At 52.2% G+C, this 26,236-nt stretch overlaps 1 protein-coding gene across 2 annotated transcripts in view; it reads left to right on the top strand.

Moving 5' to 3' along the window:
- Nucleotides 1–26,236, top strand: part of MID2 (midline 2) — a 117,392-nt gene that overhangs the window by 68,298 nt on the left and 22,858 nt on the right. For both annotated transcript variants that reach the window (XM_074915261.1, XM_074915262.1), the window contains exons 3-4: nucleotides 8,489–8,584; nucleotides 18,144–18,251. In XM_074915261.1, the coding sequence (XP_074771362.1) occupies nucleotides 8,489–8,584; nucleotides 18,144–18,251 (204 nt within the window). The remainder of the gene's footprint in view (nucleotides 1–8,488; nucleotides 8,585–18,143; nucleotides 18,252–26,236) is intronic.

Below are 26,236 nucleotides of genomic sequence, written 5' to 3'. Positions count from 1 at the left end.
ATCAGCAGCTTTGGAGAAATGACAACATTAAACAATATCATCTGATTTTTCACCCTGTTGGAACTGTGCAGGACAGCCATGATTTATAGGAGAATTAGTGCGTTCTCCCCACCCCATTCCTCAGGTTGCCTTTCTGTAGGAGCAAAAACATTCTGTCATGTTCCTGGGGAAATGAGGCCAAAGAGCAAGTTTCTGGGAGGAGATGAGCGTGACTCTGGGTTGCTCCCATTGACAGGCAGCGAATTTTACCCACAGCCATTTTTTTTCTTTCCTTGTTTGTTTAGTTGAGAAACCAGATGTACCTTAAAAAGACAAATGCTCTGCATGTGTACTTGCATATGGGTAGAAGTTGAAATCTCCGTCATAATTGAGGATGTGCTTCAGTTGTGTCCCCATGGTACGTGAGGGTGTGCCACAGGGACAGAGAGATGCTCAGGAGCTGTCCCACACCCGGTGACAGTAAGGACATGCAGAGGCCTGACTGTTTGCCATGTTCAGAGGGCTGAGCTCTAGGAGGAGTGCGGTGGGCTTCAGAAAGACATGTAGGTGCAGTTGTGCAGCTGGACATCTGTGGGAGGTGCTGTCTTTGGCAGACAAGGACTGTCGCTGGCAGAGGGAGGAGAGGGGCACTGACAGAGCTGCTGCACCTCGGGGGAAGGGTCCAGGAGGTGTTTTGGAGCTGCAAATCTTTCTAGTGCTGTATCCTGGGTCATGCCAGTTGTTAAGGTCACTTCTCCAGGAGCTTCCAGCCCCAAGAGCTGTGCAGGGTAGCTGTGATCCTGCCAATGGATGTGTCCCACCATTGCAGGGAGGTCGGTGGTGGGGGTGGGGGCAGCCAGCATGAGGGGCCACCCCAGGAAGAGGAGGTCAGCATGGTGCCAGATAAGGGTAGCTTGTTCTTGTGTTTGCGCACCTGGCCCCTATCCCAAGCATGTCTCCTCTGCACCTTGTTACAGTGTCTCAGGGCCAGGTCCCGAGGGGAAGACTCAGGAGCCCAGGTTTGCTCGCTGCATTATCCGTGCAGGGGTCCACAGCCCTGGGTTGCCTTGCTTGCATGGTAAACATGGGTGCTGTAGTCCTGCCAGGCTGCAGGGTTTGATTTAGCAACAGACAAGGAAAATGCTCCTTTAATTCATGAAAGGTTTTTACCATGAGCACACTCCCCTTGGCATCACCAGCCACCATGTGGGGCAAGCACTGGCTGTTGCTAGCACCCCCCTGAAAAACTAAAGGTGCCTTTTGTAGCACCAGCCCCAGCCCCACGGCCAGCTGTTGGCCTATCCAGCACAGCGTGGCTTTGCTAGGAGGATGAGATGCGCTTGCAGCAGTGGGTGTTGTTATAAATCTTGGAAGAGGTGAAGGTTTCCCAGCAGCTTTGCAGCACAATGGCTGCAGGACATGGCTTTCCCTGTGAGGTGTAAAGTCATTGTGCCACTGAGCATCCTCACGCAAAGCTGACAGTGCTACGAACCTGGGTGAGTGGAAATACCACATGTCCATTTTAAGTGTCTCTTCACTCTGACCTTTTGATGATGATGCTCTTAAGCTCCATCAGGCATGTGATCGCGTGCCTGCGCACATGTGTTGGGCAAGGAGCGCTTCCTTTCTTACCGGTGGGGTAAGGGAATTTGGGCTCTAATGAAAACTTTTACCTTGATGTGTAGCCAGGCCCTGAGGGAGCTGGTGAGAAGATCACCTGCAGCACCGACGTCCAGAGCAGTAAAAACCACAGTAATTATGTGAAGGGTAAAACAACCTTACTGTCTCCTTAGGTGATGGGTTTGGAGAAGCCTGGCTGCCTCCCCTTGGAGGGACTGCATTTGTCATTTAGAGGGAGCCTGGCAAAGAAGTCTCTGGCAGCCTTTCTTAAGGAAGCAAGGTCTTGAGATAGGGGTAGGAGCATCCCGGGGAGGTCCCTGCCAGCACAGGCTCCTGCCCCCCATGCCCCAGGCATGGCATGGGCAGTGCCTGCGTGAGCAGGCGGAGGGTTGCCCCTTGGGTTGCATACTCCAACTGGTTGTATTTAGCTCACAGTTAACTGAGACGTCTCCTGTTTCAGGGACATCAGGACATTGGATTGCCCTCTGAGCCCTTTCACCAGTAAGCATCTGAGTGGCAACTCCCTGTCCCTCCTTCAGCAACATCTTCTTGCATCCTCTGTGGTGAGAAGTTCTGGATGTTATGAGCCAGTGGCCAAAGCAGTGCTTGTTAGGTATTGCTAGAAATAAAAAGAAACCAGGGAATGATACAGCTGCCCATGAGAGCCAGGTGTTGACTCCCTGCCCGCCATGCCACTGGAGGAGAGCTGTGCCAAGTCTGGCTATGCTCAACAGTCTTTGGTCAGGAGCTTGGTGGGGAAACAAGTCAAGCTCAAACCCTCATGGCCTCCAGGATCAGCATGTTGTTTCCTCATCCTCTGCAGCAATGGAGGGATCAGGAGCCCCATGGATACATCGAGGGATGAAGGGAAGAAGCCACACATGAGCCCTTTGGCAGAGCTGCCATGGGAAGGAGGAGTAAATGATGTGTTGCTGCTTTGGTGGTTGAGCAGATTGTTACGCCGGTTCATCTGCTCTCATTAGGCTGGTTTTGGGACCACCCAGTAATTAAGCACCAGAGCTGCTGGGAACACACACTCCTGTAATGGTGTCCCATGGAGGATGGATGTGAGGGTATGTGCAAAGCCCAGCCAGCTTGGGGAGGGTTTGTGTTACAAACCCAGGGTGTTGTTATCTCTCATGAGGCAAGACAGTAGAGGGATTTGCTCCCCATAATCAGATGAGTTCAAGCAGTGATGGTTTTCTCAGTCCAAAAGAAGATGCTCAAGAAAAACCAATGAGACACAAATCCAATATGTACTAATCAGGCAGTGGCACAGCAAACAGCTGCAAATTTTTCATTCAGTTAGCCCTGTTTACTTGGGGGTTTTGTTCTTTTATTTTTCTCTCTTAAATGTAAATTCCCATGTAAATTCCCCAGGAGACACTAGATACAGTGTGTGCTAATGCAGTCTGCTTTGAAATGCTGTGTGGAAGAGCACTTGTTTCTGATCCTGGCTGCCCGCTCCCTACACCCGTGTCCCTGCTCAGCCCAGCAAAGCTTCCCTCTGGACCCCGGGCTGACTCCTCCCTCTCTTTTATCCCATTGAAGCAGAGCCACTGAAATGGTGGATTTGCCCCACTGAGAGCAGGATCCAGCCCCAGGTCTTGCTGGGCTGAGATAACTGTGCTTCCTGTGTGGGGGGTGAAGAGGATGGGCTGGAAGCCCCCCAGGACTCCAGGTTAGGGGCAGGGGACATTGCTTGAGCCCCAAATCAGCACAGAGGTGGGCATAGGAGGAGCCACTCAGGGTTTAAACCTGATAACCACTTTCAGAGCCACTCTTAATTGCTCTGACTGGGCAGGTGACATTGAGGGGGATGTTGCAAATTGTCTTTAGAGTGCTCTGAATTCCACCCTCAGGTGCATCCTCATCTGTTCGCCAAGTGCTTTCCTATGGTCCCTGTCCCCCACCATGCAGGTGGCTGACTGGTGGATAACTACCAGAGCCTCTTTGCCTGGTGCAGGGCTCCTGCTCTAGACTGTCTTCAGCACAATTAGAAACACAGTCAGAACTTCACTGTAACAAATGGCTTGATTTTCTAGGTCAGCTCTGTCAGTTAGGGTGATACCAGGCACTGAAAGCTGGCAGTTTATTTCAGCTTTTACTCAGTATGTTTTGCTCCAAAGCGACTTAAAATGCATTAGTGTCACAAGGCGGGAGCTGCGCAGGAGCCGCTCGGCAGCTCAGTTGTGTCTCTCTGTCACTTGTCCTATTGTCTGGGGAAATTCTTTTAGCAAAGGCAGGCAGCTGACTTGCTTATAATATTTTCCCCCTGATACTTTTTTTTTTTTTTTTTTTTGGCTGGGGGCTGGGAATTGATTCTAAACATCATCTCAGAGTCTCAGAGGGATGTGTCACTACCAGGGTTGACGGCGGTAAATAGTGGGTGGGCTCCGTGCCTGGTCTTCTCACTGCCTGGCAGGGATGGGAGGCGGGAGCAGGGGCATCCACTGGCATGGGAGCAGTGCCGGGCCTCTGGACCTCCTGTGGCCATGGAGAAGAACCTGGTCCATGCTGTGCTCAGCAATGCCCAGGTTTTCAGTTGGGCATTGTGGAGGCAGCTGTCGTTAGTGAAGCTGGGAGGATGCTGCACAACCACCCTGTCACCCTCCCTCCCCAAAACGTACATCAGAGGGAGGCAAATGGGGTCAGGACTGACCCTGGTGGAAACTTGCTGCAGCTAATCCAGGTCGTCTGCCACTTCTGAGCAGAAGCTGTGCTGGTGTTGCCGAGATGACCCACCTCAGTGCCCCTCATCCCCACAGAACCACTGGGTGCCTGGGGCAGAAGCTCAGTGCAAAGCAGCGTATTGGTGGAGCAGGGACACGAGTGTGGGTTTTCTGTGGCTCCAGCAGCATTGCAGCTGCAGGATACCATCAAGAACTTTGATTGTGGTTTTTAAAATCTGACCAACTCCCTCAGGAGAAATCGTGGCAGACTCTGGAAACCCTGGGCAGTGTACTGGTGGCATCTGGCTTTCCTGTGCTGCTCCAAATTGGGCAGAGGACACCCAGCAGCAATCCTTCCCCATGCCAGGAGACCTGACAGCACATCCTCAACTACTGAGGGCTTGGCTGTGCATCCTTAGCCCAGCAGAAATCCCACCCAGCTGCCGTGGGTGCCCTTCCCCTGCATTGTTCTGGTGAAGCTGATGAATGGTGGTGGGTATCTGGGGACCGATTTTCCTGCTGCCTTGCAGCCCTAGAGGTCAGGGCCGGCCAGCAGGCATGCAGGGAAGCATTTTGCAGCTGTTTTGACTTTTGTGCGCGTGTGTGTGCACGTGTGTTTATGGATGCACATATGGTTTGTGTTTGTGGTACATGGAGGGAGCAGGGCAGGGACCTGCGTCCTTTATTGAAAGCAATTATAAATGCACAAGAGCAATGAAAAAAGCCCTAAATAAATCACTGAAAGTAAACACTCTGCAGTTTTGGCTGCCTTTGCATGAAGATAAATGTAGTCCTGTAATAAGGCAGAGCCAGATGCCAGCCTCCCGTGCTGGCTCTCCCAGCTCGCTGGGATGAGCCCTTTAGCCCATCAGAGCAGCACTGGGGCTGGTTGCAGGTGAACATCAGCACAGGCCAGCAGCAGCAAAAGCTCCTCATGCCACCTGTAGCCTTTGCAGAACCCTGTCTAAGGCTTTCCCTAGCTACAGGGCACTCCAGGGCTGGCAGGGAAGACCTGAAGTTTGTGTGGCTCAAAGCCTGTGGGAATTGACCCCCCCATCACCTGGCAACTCCAGTGAAGCCAGGTCTGTGCGATGCTCCCGATCAGCTCTGTGGGGACCCCTTCCCCTGCCAGCCTGCTCAGGGCTCAAAGGCTGCTCTGCACCCCTCTCCCAGCTGGTTAAAGCCATGAGTTCAACTGCGTTTCCTAGTGTGGACCAGCTTCCAGACTGGTGGGTGGGGTGGGAACCTGCCATGGAGTACGGCTGTCCGCAGCTCAGGGAGTGCAGGATGCGCTCTGGCCGGGTGCAGGCAGGGTCATGTTTGACAAAGCACAGTGGACCAAGAGGAAGCCTAATATTTATGATACCTAAAGTTGTCTTGAACCTCCAACCTTGATGCTCTCTTCAAACAGGAATAGAGAAATTTGTGTTTAGTTCAACTGCTTGTTTAATATTTGGAGAAAAAGGAAAATTGGGAAGTTGTTGCTCATTGTGCACACAACAAAATATGAACACCAGTGCTTGTGCATCAGTGCCATGTTATTCAGCTCCTTCAGTTGGGTGCCAGATACTTTTATTTTGCATCTGGTCACCTGCAGGTAAATGGGGCGCAGCCACTGAGCTGCTTTGTCAAAGCTGGTGGAGAGGGTTTGGTCCTGGCGGGGTGTTTTGCGAGCTGTACAGCCACAGCCAGTGGAGGCTGGGAAAGGCTCGGCTGCTTTCCCACAGGTGCTGTGTCTCTGTGCTCTTGCTCTCCAGTCCTGCCATCCCTGGGCAAGTGGGTTTCCATCACCTGGGCAACCCACCTGGGGTCACTGAGCACAAATGACTTTTGCTCAAGGACATGGTGGTGTTTTGTTTTTATCTCTTTTTCTCCCTTCCCAGTTGCACAGAAATCAACTATCAGTACTTCAGGCCAGAGGGTGAATGTTTGGGGAAATTATGAGCATGTTACAATGCAATTAAAAAACGACCCCTATAATTGCTGTAATTTATAAATACCTACAAAATAACCAGCTGGTGTAATCAAAGCTTCTAGTATATTTTATTTGTTTCAACAAATCAAACAGAAGGAAATGGTTCCATCTGCATTTTCACGTGCTGCAGAAGGGTTTGCAGCACTCAGAATTGCCTGGCTAAGGACAAGAGAGGGTGCTTGCTGTTTGAGCCATCATTAATAGGAATATCAGCGTATGCTTAATGAAGGGATGAGGGCTCAGGGGCAGGTTTTGTGCATGTTTATGGATGGGGAGGAGTGATGCTGTCGCCTGGAAAACTTGGGATGCTGCAAGTGTGTTTTGGACTTCTGTGCTTCAAAGAGTGTATCTCAAGCTCACCTCCCCTCCCTCCCCTCTCTGCCCTCCATCAGCAGCCCTGGAACATTAAAGCAGATCGGCTGCAATTTCAAAGCTGCAACTTCAGTGCAGCCAAGTTGGTGAGGAGGAAGATAATTAGCAAGTTAAATGCTCAATGCTTTAGTCAAATTATGTTTAATAATATTGAGCTATAAGGAAAGAGGGTGGCAGGAACTGTTAGCAGCTGGCTTTTTCATTATCGATATAGCATTGTTGTGCAAAGTACTTTCCACTTAATGAAGGCACCCTGGGTTTTATTTCATTTTTCAAGCCTGTTTCTATGTTCTGCTTCACCCGCCGTTGGCTAGCAATTTGCAGGATTGCAAACGAGCTCGGAGTATTTTAGGAGCCAGTGGTTTTTCAGGAATGAATGCTTTGCCTGTGCTTCATGACTATGATTCAAGTTCTCTTGGCTAACTAGCCCCCATATTATCCGTGCGTGCAGAGAAAGGCCGTGTTTATGGGTCTTCTGGAGTCTTGATGAAAGTCTCGGACTGCAGTTTCTAGCTGAGGATGAATAAAACACCACAGGGATCCTCTTCCAGCCCTGAAGTTTAAAATATTAATAGGATATCATTTTCCTGACAAGCGTTGCAACAGGTAGTGAGCACTTTGTTATAAAACATTTCCTCTTAGTGGAACCACGTATTTTAATGGAAATGTGGTGTCACTTAAATTATTGATATCCAAAAAAGTAACAGTCCACTGTGTGTCCATAGATATCATAATCTTTTCAAATGGGCTCTCTCTCTGTGCTCTGCTGGATCGCATTCTGTTCCATGAATATTGCAGCCTGTGGGTGCCAAAACAGACCACGCTCCCCAGGGGTCCCTGCAGCGCTTGGGCTGTGATCCACTGGCAATAATCTGCTCCCACAAGCAAAAGCTGGGGAGCTGGAAAGGGATGCACGGGCAGCTTGTGGTGGGGACCACAACCTTCTCCTGGGGACCTTTTATATCCAGTACCAACAGAGGATGAGGAGGGGAGAGCAGAGATGCAAAATAGTAGCAATTTATTCAGAGCGGGCAGGCTTGCTGGCAGGCTATCAAAGCAGAATAGCTTTTTATACTCTTGGAAAAAGGTGGAACATGGGGGGAGGGAATGGCCGAACGCTGCCAGGTTTTGTCAGCCGTGGGCAGCCTGGTGAGACCTGGGGAGGGTTTTGTCTCCACTGCTTGGCAGAGGCTGCCGAGCACTGGCTGCCCGCACCAGGCAAGCTGTCCCTGTGACTCGGCCTGGAGCTGCCTGCGTTACTCTCCCTGCCTGTGCCTGTGTTGCTCTGGCAGAGATGGTTTGCAAAGGAGAGAAGTCCCTCTCTGATGGTTCAACAGGCTCTTGTTTGGCGTCCTTACCATATGCAAAACAAAACCGATGGCAAAAATAGCCATGCTGGCTTCTTTCCTGGCAGAAACGTGGGGAGCAGCACATTTAGTCTCTTCCACCTTGTCAGAGGGTTCAGCAGCAAGTGGTTTGAGAACATTTCTGAGAAACTTAGATACTCCTGTTGTTTTTCTGACTGCCTGTAAAGTTTTCCAGGGAACACAACCCAGCCTGGCTTCTCAAGCCAACTCCAAAGGAGCAGCAAAGGGTAGACATCCACTGTCACCTCCAGCTGGTGACCTCCTCAGGGCCACCACGGTGCCAAGCTCAGTGGCTCCCCTGTCTTAGGCCGAACACTCACACAACCCACCGGTGTGGGCAGAAACTCAAGAACCTTTGCCCAAAGTTATTCAAGTTATTCCTCCCTCAGGCAGTGTTGGGTGGCAAATGGTCTTGGTTGCTAATGGGGGACTGGGGACAGACCTCTGACTTTGCTGATCTTTTTGTTTTTTCTCTTTCTCCTCTCCCATTTCTGGTCTTGCAGCAAACCCTGGAAACGAATCTCACCAACCTGGTTAAACGCAACAGTGAACTGGAAAACCAGATGGCCAAGCTGATCCAGATCTGCCAGCAAGTGGAGGTTGGTGAGAGCAATCAGGGGACCAGGGGTGTGATGGGGAGGGTGCACAGTGAAGTTTCTGGCTCGAGTGATGGGATGCATGACATTGCTCTGGTGTCCTTTCCCCAGGGCTGCTCTGGGAACAGAGATGAGTGTATGGTGGGAAGCATCGGTGACACCGAGGGGCTGGTGGGAGGCTGAATTGTTTTGGAGAGTTTAGTCCCAAATAATGGAGAATGAGGGGATGGTTCCCAGAGGTCTGTAGGGTCTGAAGGAGAGTGGCATGACTGAGAGCCACGCAGAAGAGACAGAGGCTGCTGGGCTGGCTCAGGAAGGGAAGACCTGCTGGCCGCTCTGTGCACAGGGGACGGCGGGTGCTTTTGGCTGAAGCTCGGGTGACACTGAGCATGCAAACAGCTCAGCTCAGGGAGCAGGGAAGCTGAGTTACCCCTCTCATAGCTGCCTCCTGCGCTCAGGTGCAGTTTTGCTGGCAGCTCCTGTTTCCTCAGGTGCACAGGTGGGACCCGCTGGGGCTGAGTATTGCAAAACCTCATCTGCAGCTGGAAGGCATTAGTAAGAGTTTGCTTTGGATGCTCAGCGTGCTATAGCCTGCACCCTGCCTTCAAAGGCTGGGGCATCTCCAGCTGCGCTCCCAGAAACAACAAATCCTTTTGACTGTGATGCGTCCATGCTTCAAATTCCCTATGAAACTCTGGGCTAGTTACACCTCCTGTTTCTTGTCTGGTGGTGCTGTTAAAGTAAACTAGTTAATATTTGCAAAGCACTTGGATATCAAAGTGACGAGTGCTTGGGGAAAGCCCACAAGGAGATTGCTCATGCCTGCAGAACAGCGTTGGAGCAGCAGCTGTGGCCAGCCCAAGAAGGGAGTCATGGTCACATAACTGAAGCTTGTATCAAAACTGCATCTGCCCAGACAGGTGTGGAAGCTGCTGAAGAGGTCCTTCTCACCTCCAGGGTGCTTGTACTGTGTTAATTATGTTTTAACTCTTTCCTCTTGGGAAGGAGAGAGTGGGACCACACTATGCTGGGGTGGGTTGAGCAGATGTCCTCTCCACAGCCTGATGGGGAGAGGAGGAGGGAAGCAATGGGTGTCTGCAGGTGCTGGCAAGGAAGCACTATAAAATCCCCAGAGCTGCTTCCAAGCATTTAAGGGGGTATGCCCTCACCTGGGATGTGTTCTGGCTATAGCAGATCCCATCCTAGGAGTAAAGCCATAGTGCTTGAGTCAGCCTGGACGTCTGAGGGAGACAGAGGCACAGCAGCGATACTGGAATGTCTGGGTGTGCACTGGGTGAGATGGTCCTCCCCTCTGCAGGGCTGAGGGAGGTGCTTTGCAGTGCAGCCCTCCCTTCTGGGGCATGAGGGTTGTCATTCCAGGCACTGATGCTCCTCAGGGCTGCTGCATTCATTGGTGAACTGGGGTGGGCGGCATTTGCAGGCAGGTCTTTCATGCTGGAGAAAGGTGTGCTAACATCTTCTGCAGGGCTTGGGTGAACCAGGGCTGGTAATGGGGACTACTCTTCCCAGGGGAATAAAGGGAGGGGTCAGATGTGACTTGGGGAACCCCTTTGGGAGTAAGGTCCTTTGCATGTTGAGGCACCCAGAGCAATGCTGATGAGGCTGAGCCTGCTGGTGAAATCAAGGCTCATTTGGGTCTCTCTCTCCTCCTAAGCACTTTGGTATAGCCTCACTTTTTCTGTTAGCATGAGAGTGTTTTTCTGATATTTTCTGTAAAAGGAGGATTTCCAGGCATTGCCTCCAGCCACTGTATTCCCATTTTGCTGTGTAATTTGCTGTTTCCTGGGGCAGAAACCCTGAGAAAGCCTCTCTCATCCTGCTCTTCCCTGAGCTGCTCGAGTGCTTTGTGACATGAATGTGGAAGCAAAGAGTCCCAGACAAGGAGGACTGGAAAGGGTTGTCCCCTGCGGGTGCCTGTCCCAAGGTGTATGGTGATGATGGCTGTCCCACCCAGTCCTGAACATGCGATGGAGATGCTGCATCTTCCCATGGCACCTTGTGCACCTCTGTGCCAGGAAGGTTTTACTAAGTCCAACTGCAAACTTTACTGCTGCGGTTTCAGCCTGTAACTCTCTGCCTCATCCTGTCCACTATGGACATAGGGGAAGTTATTTTGCTCATCCCTCCAACATCCCATAACATACTTGCAGATAGCCCATCCTCTTCTTTTTTTTGGGCTGAAATAGTTTCATTATTGGGTTTTTTTCCAAGTTTCTTTACAACGCAGTTCTCAGTTTCTCTACAGTCCAGGCTGTCCCCTTTTTGTCCACACTTTCTTGGGGAAGCAGTGCTCTGAACTGGTGTGGTGCTCTGAGAAGAGAGGAAGGGGTTATTTTGGCACTCTCTGGGCCATAGTCCCATTTCTGCGTCCCAGGGTAGTGGCTGCAATTTTCACACCTGTGTCTCCCATGTAGTTTTTGAGCCATCTCACCTCAGACCCTCAGCAGGCTGCTGCCTGGCTGCTGTTCCTTAGGACGGCACAGGGCCCTGAGCTGGTCCTCTCTGAACCTTACCCTGCTCATTAATCCATTTTCTTCACCTCTCTAATTCATTCTCTGTTCAGGACCAGCCTTTCCCAGTGGCAGCATAGGCAGAGTGACTAGTCCCCAGCCCCTCAGTGCAGGTGGGAATGTTTTCTCTATCCTTGCTGCCGTAGCAGCTTTCCCTTGCAGGGCAAGGTGGTCCCAGCCTTTCTCCCGGTTTGCAGTGGCTGGTCTTCTTCCTCACTTTCCTTCCTCCTCCCAAACACATGCACTCTGCCTCCCCGCATCCTTCCTGCTGCCAGAGATGGCGATTGCAATCTCTCCTTCCTGAGCCCTGAATTCTGTAGCAGAATAGCAACGTTCAGGCTTAAATCAGCAGCAAGTGGGAAAGGCTTTGTAGAGGGGATTACAGAAAGCATCGGAGGAAGAGAGGAGATCACCTTTAATCCTGCTGAAGAAAGGGACTCTGCTGACCTTGCCGCTTTGACCACTTGATCTATAAAACTCTTTGTGTTCCCGGTGTGCAATCAGGCATCTTTTGTTTGCATCGCCAAGGGAAGTGTTTGTGCGAGCTGTGTGCAGGGAGAGCCTGTGCCAGCAGACTGACGCTGCCTCTTGGCTGCAGCTCCGGAGTCAGGAGTTCACAAGCGATTCGCTCCCATGGAAAACATTTGAGAGGAAGACGGCAGTTAATACTTCACTGTTGTTTCAAAGTGCACATACCAATTAATAGCAAATTAATTTGCAGCTTTGTTTACTGAAGTGATACATGGAGAAAAGTTGTCACAATTAGTTTATTCGTAATGGGCTATTGATTTTTTGGGTTGCTAAATTCAGCAGCAATTCCTTGAACCATCACCTTTCCAGAGAATAAAAACACAAGCTGCTTCAGGGATCGCTGATGTGGATCTGGGGAGAGTTTGCCAGTGAATGAGCAGACGTGACGGCTATTTGCTTCACCCTTGGTCACTCCAGCCCTTTCTGGTGGGGCTTCTCACGCGACTTCCCTGAGCTGTCCTGTGGGCCAAGCAGCTGGCAGGGATGCAGGGTTGCTGCACGTGCTGACTGGAGTCATTAGCCCATTGTGAAGCACCCAGAAATGCATTTGCACAGGGAGCTGCAGCTTGTTCTTCACCATCTGCATCTCAGAGAGTGACTGGGGCTCTCAGGCCAAGAAGGTGCTTCCTAACCCCTGAGCTTCCTGCAGGCAAGCATCAGCGTTTTGTTCTTTACTCACTAAATAAGGTCCTTGTTGCTGTCTTGATAATCTGGAGAGAGGAAAAGAGTGCAAAAACCCTTTCTGAGAGTGCCAGCAGTGCCGTGTGTGCTGCCAGCATCTGCAAGCCACTGTCGGATGCAGCTCAGTGTGCGAGGAGGAAGGAGCTGAGACACGCTCTGATTTTCCATGCTGAGATAAGGAGCAGAAAAATCACACTGGGTTTTGCAGCACTGCTGGCCTTCACATGTGTGGTTGCACCAGTGCTCCCTAGTTGCTCGCATTGTCCTGCTTCTCTTTCTGCTGTGGTAGGGAGAAAGGTTTTTGGCTCTGCAGTAGGAGTGGCTTTTGTTGGAGGTATCTCTCCCTGGGCTGCCTCTTCCCCCAAGTCTAAGTGGATTTGGAGTGACTATGGTAAAATAGATAGCAAATGGATGTCTTGCAGGCAGAGAGGGAGCCAGAGCGTCCTTGCAGAGCCCCGGTGACAGTCACCAGCACTCACTGCTCTTACAGGTCACACTTTGACTCCAAGATCCCACCAGGGATGGGGCAGGGATGCATCTGGATGTCCTTCCAAACCTCCTCCTCCTCTGAATCCAGCTCCAGCATTGTAATGAACTGACCTGTGATGAATTGAAAACTATTTGCTATTTCTTTCTGATTCTGGAAGTTTCAGGCCTCTAGGCTGTCGTTTGCTACATAGTTTAGGAGTTTTCAGTTTTGTCAGTCATTCTGCTTAAAATAACAGTTGAAATACATTTCTCAGCCTTACTAAATATGCAGTCTTGCCCTTCAGAGGCAACTTTTCAGAGAGCGCATTAAAGTGTGAAGTAGAAAATATCTCTGCCCCTCTGTGCTTCCCTGTAAGTCTGAAAGCAGGGGATTTTGCTTTTGAGCTATTCGTGGGACACTGCATATAGACAGATACGTGCAATCCCAACATACTTTGCTGATCAAGTCATGTTCAGTGTAAATCCCACATTACGTCCAGGAAACTCTGCCACCAGCACCCTGAGGTTGCAGGTGTCCCCAAGCCACTGAGCCTGCGCTGCCCGTTGGCATTGCAAGGAGTGGCTCCCTCCTTCATGGCACATGGGAGGCTGCTGCTGGGAGAGGGTGCAGGGACCAAATCCTGTGGCAGTAGTTGAAACATAGACCAAAGAGAGCAGGTAACTACCCTGCAAAGAAGCTGAATGTAAAATACCAGTGTGGGTAGCAGGGATGGTACCCACCCCGATGTCCCCTTCAGGGAGGGCAGCAGGGGATGCTGCCCGTGCAGCCGCACTGGCACAGTGGGATGGTGGCCCTCTGTGCCATGGCAGCCCCAGCACTGGCCTTGGTGCAAACTGGTGCATGTCTTGTGGGGCATGGGTACCTTGCTCCATAGTCAAAAACCTGTTGGTGGTTTTGGGGGTGACAGTGCTGTGGGGGTGGGATAGGGTCCTCTGCTTCATCTCAGGGCTGGGTTCCTGCTGCCTGGGTGTGGAGGAGGAGGTTTGTCTATCCGTGCATCACGCCTCAAGCTGAGATGATGTTCCTCATCCCTCCACGAGCTGCAACGTGAGCTCTTTCCAGGTTTGAGTTTTACCCTTTGCTTTTTATTGTAGGGCTGTATTGTTCTTAGCACATTTCTCCACACACATTAGAAGGGTCAAGTATTTTTCCCCCCACTTCTTATATATAAAAACTCTCCCCCACACCCAGCTTTCCTACAATTGTAGCACCTGCTGAGTCTTCACCCCTAAATGCAGCATTTACCTGGGAACTGGTTCATCCTAATAGAAAGTGGTTTGGCCAGTATCTAGATGTGCCTGAGCCAGGGCTTTTGCCAGCAGAGCTGTATTGGTCTGAAATCACACCTCCATGCTCTGTTGGCACTTTGGGGGCGGGACCCTCTCCTTGAAAACGCTCCTTTTTGGACAGAAGGCAGCTGGGGAAAGGGACTGCCGTGGCCTCTGTGGCTTCATCTGCCTTCAGTCTCCCACAGTATGAATGCTGGTAGAGCTGCAGATTTCTTGCCCTGGGTGGGTTTTCAGATTTAGTATTAATTTAACCAGAAGCCCAGGATTTCTGCTTGGCATGCCAGGCTGGAGGAGGGGGCATGGTACTTGCTGAAGGACAACCCCCCCCATTCTCCTCCTGCTGTTGTTTTTGCAGTCCTGGCACCCAGGGCTCCCTCCTGCCAGCAGTAGCAAGCAGTGGGGCTGCAAACACTTGCAGACAGCCCTGATTTTGTGTTCCTGGGAAATTCGAGTGATGGCCATCTCTGTCAGCACTCGAGGGGCGACTGTGCTGCCAGCATCCTCTATGATGGCCTGGGCTGCAAGACAGCATTGTCACCTTTGCTGCCACCAGCACAGATTGCTGCAGGCTCCAAACCCTGGGTCTGATTTCCCTGCTCTTCTACCTTGAGGCAGATTTGGAAGATTATCTGCTGTTTTTTCTCAGTGGAGTTATCTTTGCAGACCATCAGCTGTCTCCCACTTCAGTGTTGCATAATCTGCTGGCCAAGTTTAAAAAAAGATCTTGTATCAAATGTGTTTAACTCTGGGTTGCCTTCAGGCTTCTCCACTCTTTCACATAGCCTTGAGAGTCTATTTATGTCCTCTAGTACATGGTTTAATTTAAGTGTTAGGGCTCAGTTCCCCTTCTATAAAGTGTATCCCCCCTTTCCTGTCCATCCCCCCAAGGATACTGGTCTTTCCTGGAGACAGATGACTGAAACTTCTGCCTGTGCTTTCACTGCACTTTTTGCATGCCTTCCTTTCAACTTTAAAATAAAATTTTAAAAACTGTGTATTTGAAGCCTGAAAAGGGGGTCCATCAGGGATTAATTATCCTGAATTAAGCAAGACACATGCAGCTTTTTTTGTAGAAAATAGATACTGCCTCCTGGGGCTGACACCATGCTCACCTCTGCTCGTTCGAGGGCAGGGTGGGAGACCCCATGGTCCCAGCTTGCTGACCCCCCACCTCCTGCATCCTAATCATCCCATCCCTCCGAAGGGCACATGCTCCACCCTTCCAGCAGCACCATCTTAGGTTTACCTGGAGGAGCTGCAGTTTGGACAAATCCTTCAACGTCTCGGCTCCTGACCACCTTGGGGAGGGCTCTTGCTCCCCAAGGTCACCAGTATTCCACCCAGTGCTCCTGGCACACACCTGGCACCTGTGTAGCAGGAGCCTGGCTGGGCACTGATAGTTTCTGCACCTGCAGCAGTGATGTCTGTGCTGAAGGAATGATGTCTTGGGAGATCTATGAAAAAGGAAGTCATCAATGCATCTACTACCTGGGCTTCTCTGCTCTTTGAAGTCTTACAGGACAAGTCTGTCACCGTGTCCTGCTGCGTTCTCTTGCTACCCCCACCATTGTCTCAGCCAGGAAACATGGCGCTGTAGCCCGAGGTGATGGGGGTTTACTGGTGCCTTCTCCAAAGATGAGAAGGCCATCTTGAGGAGCATCTTCCAATGCAAAGCTTCAGAATTGGTCACTCAAGGATCCAGACTAAATGGAGGAGCCACACGTGCTGGTCTCCCCTGTTTGCAGCATCCATCCCCTCATGACCAAGGAGCTCAAGTGGCTCCTTGCTGCTTTCCCCAAAAGCACATTGAGAGCCATCCAGCCCCCTGGCAACGTCCTGCCTGGCTGATGGGTATCTTCCTGGTCAACTGGAGAGGGAGACCGTATGTGATCTCCCCATGGTCATGTTTCATCGTCCATCTTGGCCAACTGTCCACATGACAGAGGTCATGAAGACACCAGACCTGGTCTCGAAGAGGCCAGATTGTGTCCAAGGTGGTTTGTAATAGCTGGTCAGACCTGAAGGTGACTTTGGGAAGCTCTGGCCAGTCTGATCGTGTCATTTTCAGCCCTCCACCAGGACTGACTCAGGTGTCCAGGTCTACATGAGGTCTCCTCATCTCCTGGCTCAAGTCCCTCCTCTTGGTGCAACAGTTCTGGAGGGTAGGGTGGGAGGGAGAACTGGTTGTGCTGTGTAGTGGGTTGTATTTCTTTACCACTGAACCATAAATACTAGGAATGAGGTTAGGGAGGGAGGAACATCAGCAGCAGCCTGGAAGATGGCCGTGATCATGAAAGTGCCGTTTGATGCTCACTCTGTTACTCTGCTGTGGGCTGGGCCAGCTGAAGCTGCGTGTCCCGCACTGGGAGCTGTGGTTATAAGGGGATGGTGTAAGGAGGAGGATATGGGTTTGAGCATAACCAGGCTCCCCTCATCGTGAGCCCAGAGCAAAATCCATGAGGGGATGGTGCCCCAGTTTAGGAAGTGAACTGCAAGCGCAGTAAGAAATTTGCCTTGAGCTGGAGAAAGCTTAAAGATTTATTACGGTCTGAGCATGCATCCTGCCAAATCTTTGCATTATGAAGAAATGGGGCTTTTTAGAGCAGCAGGTGCTGCCAGCAGCATCTGGTTGTTTTTAATTTTTTTAGGAGGAAGATGGCTATTTGTAAAAGGCTTTGCGCAAAGAGATGGGGCCTGAGGAGCGCTCGGTGACCACCAGGCACTGTAAGCACTGTTCTGTGGCTGAAAATTAGGGTAATGGAGGCATCCATGGAGCCCAGGGAAGCCACTCGCCCTGCCAGACCCTGCCTGCCAGGTTGGCAGCACCGGTGTGGTGTGCCCAGCAGCTGACCAGCTTCCCTGCTCTGTGGGCTGAAAGCCACCTCCGAGGAGGTGCTGGAGCCCTGCGAAGAACATCCTATGGCACCGGGAGGGGGAAGACTTTTCCTTCTCAGGGCCCTGAACTATGCTGTGGAGCTTGGGGTTACAGCCCGGCACAGTGAGCGGCCAGAGCAGAGAGGGGGTGGCTACACCAGCCCACCTTGCCCACAGTTGTTGCTGCCCTGAGCTGGTTCAGCCCTTCCATTAAGACCCCACATGGCATTTCCCAATGTGCCCTTTGCAGCCATGCAGCCCCCCACGGCTCTGCCTGTGCTCCCTCCCTCTACCTGTGCCAAGTGGTTGCTTTCGGTCTTGCTTTTGCGGATGCTTTGAAGTCATGGCCACCCTTGCTCTTCTAAGAAGGATGCTGTCTTTCAATTTTAGGCCTCTTCTTGCTCCAACTAGCACACGGGCACTGCCTCGGTGTAGGTGCATGAGTGAGCTGTGAGTTTTGCTCAGGATGAGAGGCCAGCAAAGCTTGGTGCTTTTGCAAGAAGTCTGTGCTGCTCAACTCGAAGCAGGACAGCTAGGGCAGGATAACCTCCAGCTGCCCCATAGCCGAGGGCAGGATGGGGGTCACTCAGGAGTGCTGAGAGCAGCCCAAACAGTGCAGCTGTGGCTGTGCAGAGCAACCCAAAACAAATAGCTTGCGCAGGAAGGGAGGTGGAGAGATCCCTGAGCATCCCTGCTCTGTGTGCAGCGCTGTGCAGTGGTAGCCAAGCTTTGTTGGAGAGCTGTGCAGCCATGACTGTGGGGTGCAGCACCCTGTCAGGGCTGAATCAGACAGTGCAGCAGCGAGGGCTCACTGCTCCTAGGCTGCCACCTTCCCGCAGCCTGTGCCCCAGCTCTCAGGGAGGGGACAGTACCTATGGAGGGGTGTGTGCCCCACAAGCCACCCAGCATGGCCCTACCCAACCTTGGACACCCAGAAAGGAGGGCTTCACACCCTTCTCGGGCCTTTTCCCTTCCTCCAGCTGGAGAGGCAATGGATGTGGATGAGCCAGCCCGCTCCTGTCTGTGTTGCAGGGCAGAGCCGGGGCCCAGCATGGAGGATATATGTTGTATCTCTCCCAGTCTGAGCTGGTAGAGCTGTGGGGCTGCCGGGCTCAGGGCCAAGTGTCTCCCTGCTAATGGCGTGTGCTTTTGCTGTTCCTGGCCAGGTGAACACGGCCATGCATGAGGCCAAGCTGATGGAGGAGTGTGACGAGCTCATGGAGATCATCCGCCAGCGCAAGCAGGTCATTGCTGTCAAGATCAAGGAGACAAAGGTAAGGAGGGCCAGCTTGTGTGTCTGCAGTTCGAGTCCCCCTCTGTACCCCGGGGGTGGCTGCTGCAGGGTCTGCCTTTCCTCTCTGGGAGCAGCCCAGCAGTTCTGCAGACCAAGATGCTGAGATGTCCAAGCCACGTGCAGAGAAGCTACTAGTGGTGTGTGTTGCCTTGCCCGTGAAGGAATTGCTTTGGGCAGCCGTCGGTGCAAACAGCTTCATCTTCCTGATACTCCAAACTGTGTGCAAGTCCAGTGTCCCTCGCTGCTGCTGTCCCTAGGGCTCTTCCACTGAGGAAAAGGCATGTGCTTGACATGGCTGGAGGAGGGAAGGCTTGTTGATTAGCATGACACATTGGTGCATTTGCTTGGATCAGTCCAGACAGCTTCCTCAGGGCTTTTCTAACACTGCAGTGCTAATGTAATAATGTAGAATTATTATTGAAGGGCCATCTGAGCCCTGCACTGCAGATAAAGGGGAGGCTACACACTCTGCATTGCAGCACAGCCACAGGTGAGCTGGTTTCTCACCCTTTTCTTTAGGTGGGTGTTTGGACCCTTCCTCTATCAGTTCCAGGTGTTCTGGCTTTTCCCGGTGTTTTCCGTGTGATGGGGAAAGGCTGGAGGGATTGGCTGTAGCTCTGAGCGGTGCCCACAGGAGTTTACAGTGTGCGTGCACAAGCCCTTTGCCTTTCTGACTGAGCTTGAACATGCATTAGGTCCGGCTCTGCATCCATCACAGTGCTGATAGCTAAGCCAGAGAGGAGCATCGCCCCAGATACAGACTTTTTTGCAGGCAAAGGTTTGGGAGTGGATTGCACTGTGTGTATATGCAAGAGAGCCAGCCAGTGTGACTCTCGGACACCCTCGGCAGGAGTGGAAGCTTTGAAATGCCTGCTTTTATCCCAGCCATTTCAGGGAACATATTTTATGTAACGGTGCCTTCTGCTGGTCCATCTGTCTGTCTGCCTCTCACTTCCCACCCTCTCCCCCTAACATCTTTTGACCGTGTTGTCCAGTTTCAGTCGTACTTGGCAGGGATCTGGAAGGCTCAAAGATGTTATTTTCCTACAAATTGGCAGCTGGGTAAAGGAGAGAGGCCCTGATTAGTGCCCAAAACCATCAGCAGAAGCAATGCTCATCTGCTTATAAATTGCCAGGGTAGGAGCAGCAACCTTGTGCCTACATAGCTACAAAATCAGCACCAAAACCAGTGGAAGATGGATGTGGGGACAGTACTGGGACTACTGGGGAGGAGGCTGGGTTTGGTTTCCAGAGTTACCTGGAAACTGGAATAAGCTTCTTTGGTGGTGAAATCAGGCTGGAGATGGAAACATGTGGGTTTGCAGCACTGCAGTGCCCTTCTGTAGCCCCCTGTGCTGCCAGCACTGGCTGTGGGAAGGCTGGGCAGGTTTCCTCCATTGCTTTCGACACCTCTGAGCAACAATTTCCAAGTGTGAACAGGAAGCAGCCTTTCCGAGGAACCCCAGCCGCAAACATTGGAATGTTTAAAAAGCTCCAAACACAAAAGAAAGGAGGATATGCCAGAGACTGTGGCTGGTTTGAAGCACTCCGACTGTGGAGTGAAAAATACTGCTTTCCTGCTGATGCCACTTGGTTTTCCATTTGTTCTGGGCTGTTTTTCCTGACAAATGGCCCAGCGGATGCATGGAGCAGCCTGATCACAGTGGCGCACTGTGTTGGAAAGAGTGGCAGCCTTGCGCCTGAGAAGGAAAGTTTATGGATGCAAAAATGCCCAGACAGCGGTTTGTCTCCAGCCAGAGTGCGGTTCTGGGAGGAATTGGCTGCTCCGTCCCAGCGCTGCTTTGGTAGCTGTGAGATGGAGCTCCTCTGCCTCCACAAGGCAGCAAGAGAGATGTAAGGACCAGAGCAGCAGCCTGAGGTTTGTGCTTGGTTGTGGGTGAGAGCAAGGGATGCCATGTGAGGGTGTGTGGAGGATGATGCCTGCCATGCTCCTGGACAATGCACTTTTGATGTAAGGAAGCCAGGCCCAGCCTTTAGGTATCTTTTATTCCAGTAATCCTAAAAAAGGGCTCTTCCTGGATGCGTTACATACATGACTTTGGAAACCCATGAGAGATTAGATACTGAGGAGCCCAGTGCAGCTCCAAGCTGGGCTCACACCTTGCAGGGCTCAGGTTTGTGCTCTGCTGGGGCTTGGGTACCACTGCCCATGAGGCTGGGCAGCACCCCATGGTGAACATGGCACCGAGGCGGTGGGGGTACTTGGGAAGGACCCAGGAGGCAGTGAAAATCATCAGGAGTATGTGAGAGGAGGAGCGGGAGGGAAGCAGGTAGCTGGGCTACCCTGAAGAGCACTCCGCCATGGCATGGATCTGGCCGGTGGATGCCAGCAGCCGTGTCACCTGCTTGGGGCACTGCAGGTGCTGGTGTCACAGCCCAGCACAGCTGGCCTCAGGCCAGGACATCTGCAGTTCCTTCTCCCTTAGCCACATCAGAGGCTTTGCCTGGGATTGATGCTGCAGGCCGTGGTCATTGCAGGGTTGTGGCTGAAGAGAGCTGGGTCCGGACACGCCAGCAGCTCTTGGGAGTGATCGTGGCAAGGTCAGGGGCTCTCCTGCCTCTCCCTGCCTGAGGCTGACAGCTACACCAAGTCCTCCCTCAAAACAAAAGTAATCGTTTTTCTCTTTTTAATTCTCCTTTTAATAATTTTTTTTCTGACAATTCTGGTCATAAAATGAACCATCCATTGGCCCATTAGGCCCCAGCAGGAGAATTGCTTCCTTGTGCAAATAGACATCTTGAGCTGTGCCCACCCGCTGCTAGCAAAGATGAGCCCATGCTTCTCCCCACTACATGCTGCCAGGGCACAGCTTGCTGCTCCCTGCCCTCTCTCCCCTACACCATGCCCCAGGATGCTCCGTGGGGTGGCAGCCCTCCCCATCCTCTAGTCTTGGTGCTGGGGCACGGGGATTGCAGAGCTCCTGACCAGCCTGAGGGGATCCCCCCAGACTGCAGGGCTCTGGGTGGACATGTCTGTCCCTTGTTGCACTTTCTGTCCTGGGTCTGTGCCACTTGTCTAACCCAGTTGTCTGGATGTCATTCGTCCAAGCCAACACCTTCTTGCTCACTAATAAGTTTGCTGGTGCACCGGGAAGTGAGAATGACACGAGAAGCAAATGGCAATGGCTATGGACTGATCCATGCTATCGTTTAGATGCTGTATTGCTGTCTTTGTTCATCCATATGTTATTTTGTAAGCCAGCCAACCCCTGCTCTTTGCATGGCTTCCCCCAGACCTCCCCAGACACTGGTGTGGGGACAGGATGGGTCTCCATGGGGTGCTCTCCTTGGAGGTGGGAAGTGCGGCAGGGCAGCTTGCTGAGGGGCAAGGCAGTCACATTTTCAGCCCTAGCTTGCTGGGAAGAGGCCCAGGAGAGTTTGGGTTTAGGGGTGATTTCTGCTTATTGCGTATCAGTAGGGGAAAGCACCACCCAGCTTCCTTGGCCCTTTGAAGGTGGTACAGTCAGGTGCCAGCTCTGCTGCCTCAAGGGAGAGGTTAGATATTTGGTCCCACCACTAAGACTGTGGGCTTTGGGTTTATCTCAAAAATTATGTACCCTGAGCCACCTGCCCTGTAGGCTCAGCAGGCTGCCGGCCTTAATTACAGAAGAGTCCAGCAGCAGCGACTGCAAACGCTCAGCAGCTCACACAGAGGAAAACTGGGGCTCTTAGCACCCCCACTGTCAAATAAAGGACCAGTGGAACTGGGAGAGGCTTAAACAAAACTGAATTCCCCTCTGTTGTCTGTGGCCGGGAGACCTCAGAGCTATGCTGGAGGGAGGAGACCTGGGCAGGCTGGAGGACTGGGCCCATGTGGGCCTCATGAAGTTCAGCAAGGCCAAGTGCAAGGTTTGGGGCAACCCGCAGTATCAGTACAGGCTGGAGGATGAAGGGATTGAGAGCAGCCCTGCAAAGAAGGACTTGGGGATGCTGGTGGATGGAAAACTGGACATCAGTTGGCCACGTGTGCTCGCAGCCCAGAAAGCCAGCCATGTCCTGGGTCCATCACCAGCAGCATCACCAGCAGGTCAAGGTAGGGGTTTCTCCCCCTGTACCCTGCTCTGGTGAGACCCCCCGGAGCACTGCGTCCAGCTCTGGGGTCCCCAGCACAGGAGGACATGGACCTGTTGGAGCGGGTCCTGAGGAGGCCACAGGAATGGTCCGAGGGCTGAGCCCCTCTGCTAGGAAGAAGGGCTGAGAGTTGGGGTTGTTCAGCCTGGAGAAGAGAAGGCTCCGGGGAGATCTTATTGCTGCCTTTCAATATATAAAGGGGGCTCCTAGGAAAGATGGAGAGGTACTTTTTACCAAGGCTTGTAGCGACAGAACAAAGGACAATGGTTTTAAACTGAATGAGGGTAGGGATAGGTTGTACATAAAGAAGAAATCCTTTATGATGAGGGTGGTGAGACACGGGAACAGATTGTCCAGAGAAGATGTGGATACCCCCTCCCTGGCAGTGTTCTAGGTCAGGTTGGATGGAGCTTTGAGCAACTTCTAGTGAAACATATCCTCCCAGTGGCAGGAGGACTGGACTAGACGGTCTTCAAAGGTCCCTCCCAACCCAAACCTGTCTGTGATTCCGTGTTTTCACACAACCTCAAGCCCCGTGGGAGTTGTGGGGGGATGCTGCCAGGGCTGCAGGGTACGAGAACAGGTTTCACAGGACAACTCCAGGAGCTTTGGGTGTGTGGCAGCTTGCAGGGCCCTGCCGGGAGTGTTTTTGAATTCACAACGTTATCAGCTATTGCTGTAATTCAAACTATATGCGAGCGCTAAGTCAACAGCGAGTCAGAGCCTGTGGCTTCTTGCTGCGGTGAGATCAGGCCACATGTCTGGTTCTGATAAGAAATCCAACTGTCATGCAGTGTAACAAACACTACCTGCTTTGTCTAGTTCTGCTCCTGGCCACCAGCATGCCAGCCCTACGCCTGTACGTGGCTGTGCACCTTGGAGCTGGCCAGCCTCTGCGGGGAGAGTGGAGTGATTAAACTGGTGACATGCTCTGCTGCCTCCTTCTCTCTCCCCCTCTCCTCTGCCTGCTCCCATTGTCCAGCTGCCTCTGGGCGCATGGTTCAGAACCTGTGGCCATGGTCAGCCCCATCCGGGATCTTTGTGGATGCCACAGTGGGTGTAGGGAGATGCTGCATCCCAGCATCATGCTGCAGAGATGTGGTGCTGGGAGCTAATATCCTCCAAAAGCCTGGGAGAAGGAAGAGGGAGAATGTGCAGGGTTCCCTTGTACCTTTGTCACCTAACAGCTCTGCTGCCTCTGCTGACAGGTGACAGCAGCCTGGCCACACATTGTCACCTCCCACGTTTAACCTGAGCTTCCTTGCTGCTTTTGTGGAGCCAGCATGAGGCTGGCTGGGGGACAGTAAATCTCACGGGATGGGTGCCAGGGTCTGGTACGTGTTTTTGCCAAATGGGTAGAGCAGGCAGGTACCAAGAACATCCTCACCTCTGATGGATGATATCCTCACCTGTGCTGGCAAAGCTTCCCAAGGGATGCCTCACCCTGGGTGCCTTTGCACAGCTCATGGCATTGGCTGAAGGATGCCCAAGTGTCCTCACCTTGTTGGTAATTCACCCCAAGGTCCCCTCCTGCTGCATCCTGGTGTGCTGCTCCATGGCTGGCACTGGAGTGGGTGCAGCCAGGTGGGTGCTGTGTGGGTCATGCAGGACTCCATCAGCTGGCATCCAGCCACGGTGCGGGGTGCAATGGAAACCCTTAGGTGTTTGGGGAGAATGCAGTCATGGGTTTTTCTTGGCTCGAGGTGCTCAGAGCTCATCTGCTCGCTTTTCACTCTTGGTCTTGTTCATTTTTATCTCCTGCAGAGGTGCCAGGGGCTGCAGCAGGACACGCACTGCTGTGCAAGGGGAGCAGGGCCCTGCTGTCAGCCCAGGGATTAGCACACTACTTAATTGTACGTGCACTGACAGTGCTGACACCTCGAAAGAGCAGCTCAAGCAGCCTCCCGTCACCTCCGGGAGCTCCTGCTTTTTGCTTCCCGATGGATTTTCAAACTCCAGATGGAGGGGGGGGAATGCGTGTGTGGATTGACAGCGTGCTGCAGGGCAGCAGTGGGGAGCAAGGAGCTGCCACACGAGGTGCTCCAGGAGCCACTGTCATGACAGCTTCGCGAGGCTTGCAAATACTCCACTCCTTCGTTAAAGAAAGAAAACAAGGAAATAATGTGAAGGCGTGTGAACTAGCAGCACATGACCTGGCTGCTCCCTTTGGAGGTGGGCTGGGAGAGTGGTCCGCGGTCGTATGCAGCAGAGAAGACACGGCTAAATCTCTGCCATTGCATTCTCACTGGATGAGACCAGCATGATGCTTGGTTGCAAGTGCCTGCTAAATAAGTGAGAGGACATGGTGTTTCTGTGGTTGGTGCCACAGGCGTGCTCCTGGAGGACCACTTGTTTCATTTTAAGATACATTTGTGCAGTGTGGTTCAGAAGAGCCTCATGTGGGATGCGGCTGCAGAGCACAGGACAGAGGTCTGAAGTGAGATTTATCCTTTCAGAATCTGCTGGTTTAGGTATCCCAGCCCAGTTCCATCTGCTGAAATTTGCTTTCCTCTCCCCTAGGTGTCTGCGGGGTCCTTCGCTGCAGATGCACACAGCAGCAGGGCAGTGGGAATTTATATTTCATTAGCAAGTGCCTCATTGCCCGTCTCAGGATGCCTTTCCAGATACAGAATTACTTCCAGCTTGGCTGCCAATGCAGTTCCCACTGTGCTGATTTCCTCCTTCTGTGTCTTTATTGGTGCCGGTGTAGGACCCAGGACTGCTCCTCCCAAATCCAAATATTGTCCCTGGCATGAGCAAAGTGTCAGATAGCCAGAGCAGTGGTACAGCAGGTTTTAAACACATAGTGTTGACCTCAGCCACCTCCAGCTCCAGGCTTTCCAGAGCTCCCCTGTGCTTCCAGCTTAAATAGGAGAACTACCCCAAAAATCTGTGTTGGCTCCTATGTAACCTCTCTTTTCCCTCTGAACTAGCTCACATTTGAGTTTTCCCATTTACAGCATGAAGCTGTTTGGTCTCTGACAAGCCCCCATCGCTTCTGGATTTCCAGCCCTTCACCCCCACCCAGTGCCATCCGTGCTCTTTGGGAGATGAAGGGATGCTGCAGGCACTGAGCCCCAGGGTGACTGAATTTTACCTGGGTGCAGTCTGACGTGAAGTTGTCACCAGGAGTGGCTGTATGGGAGTGTGTGTGTGTTCATACAGAGACAGGAGGAAAAGAAGGGGGTTACATCTTGTAATTATTTTGTTGACAGAGCCATAGGCCTTAATTCAGTAGGCCCTATGGAAATACGACTATGGCAGTCCACGAGCAGCTTCAGGGGTGACCAGGGGCTTGTGCCTGCCTTTCCTTTAGTTTCACCCTGGCTGCATGGAGGAGGTGGGAGGTTCAAAGGGGCTTTCCCTTGTGCTCCTGCACAGTGTTGCCCTGAGACATGGAGATTTTGCCTAAGAAATAACATTTCTTCTGATTTCTTTGCTCCCCTCACTGCTGCTGAGCACTGATACTTTGCAGAAGAGAGAAGAGGTGCCATCAAACCTCTTCTCTTTGTTTATTCCTTAATGGCTTGTTCAGTGCTGTCTTAAGCCATCAGTAAATACCTTACACAGAGCTTTGCAGGGAAAGTGTCAGAGGTGCTTTTCCCTGGAGTCACTTCACGTCCCCTTTTGAACAGTGGCTGGGCCAGTTCTGAGCTTCCACTGGACGTGGCAGAGCCCTGACCCCTGGACGCAAGCACAGGCTGGATGGGGCTCGTGGGACACTGGTGTGGACAGAACAGAGCCCATTTGAGCCACGTGCCCTATTTTGGGGTATAAACTGGTGCCTGGGCTGGCTTTTCAGCTCCTGCTTCCCTGTGTTGTGGGTAACTCTCCTGTCTCGTCTTACTGCAGCATCTCACCTTTAATTGCAAA

Source organism: Athene noctua, chromosome 11 (assembly GCF_965140245.1).
Source record: "Athene noctua chromosome 11, bAthNoc1.hap1.1, whole genome shotgun sequence".
NCBI lineage: Eukaryota > Metazoa > Chordata > Aves > Strigiformes > Strigidae > Athene > Athene noctua.
Note: the sequence above shows the minus strand (reverse complement) of the source record. Positions and strands in the feature narration are given on the sequence as shown.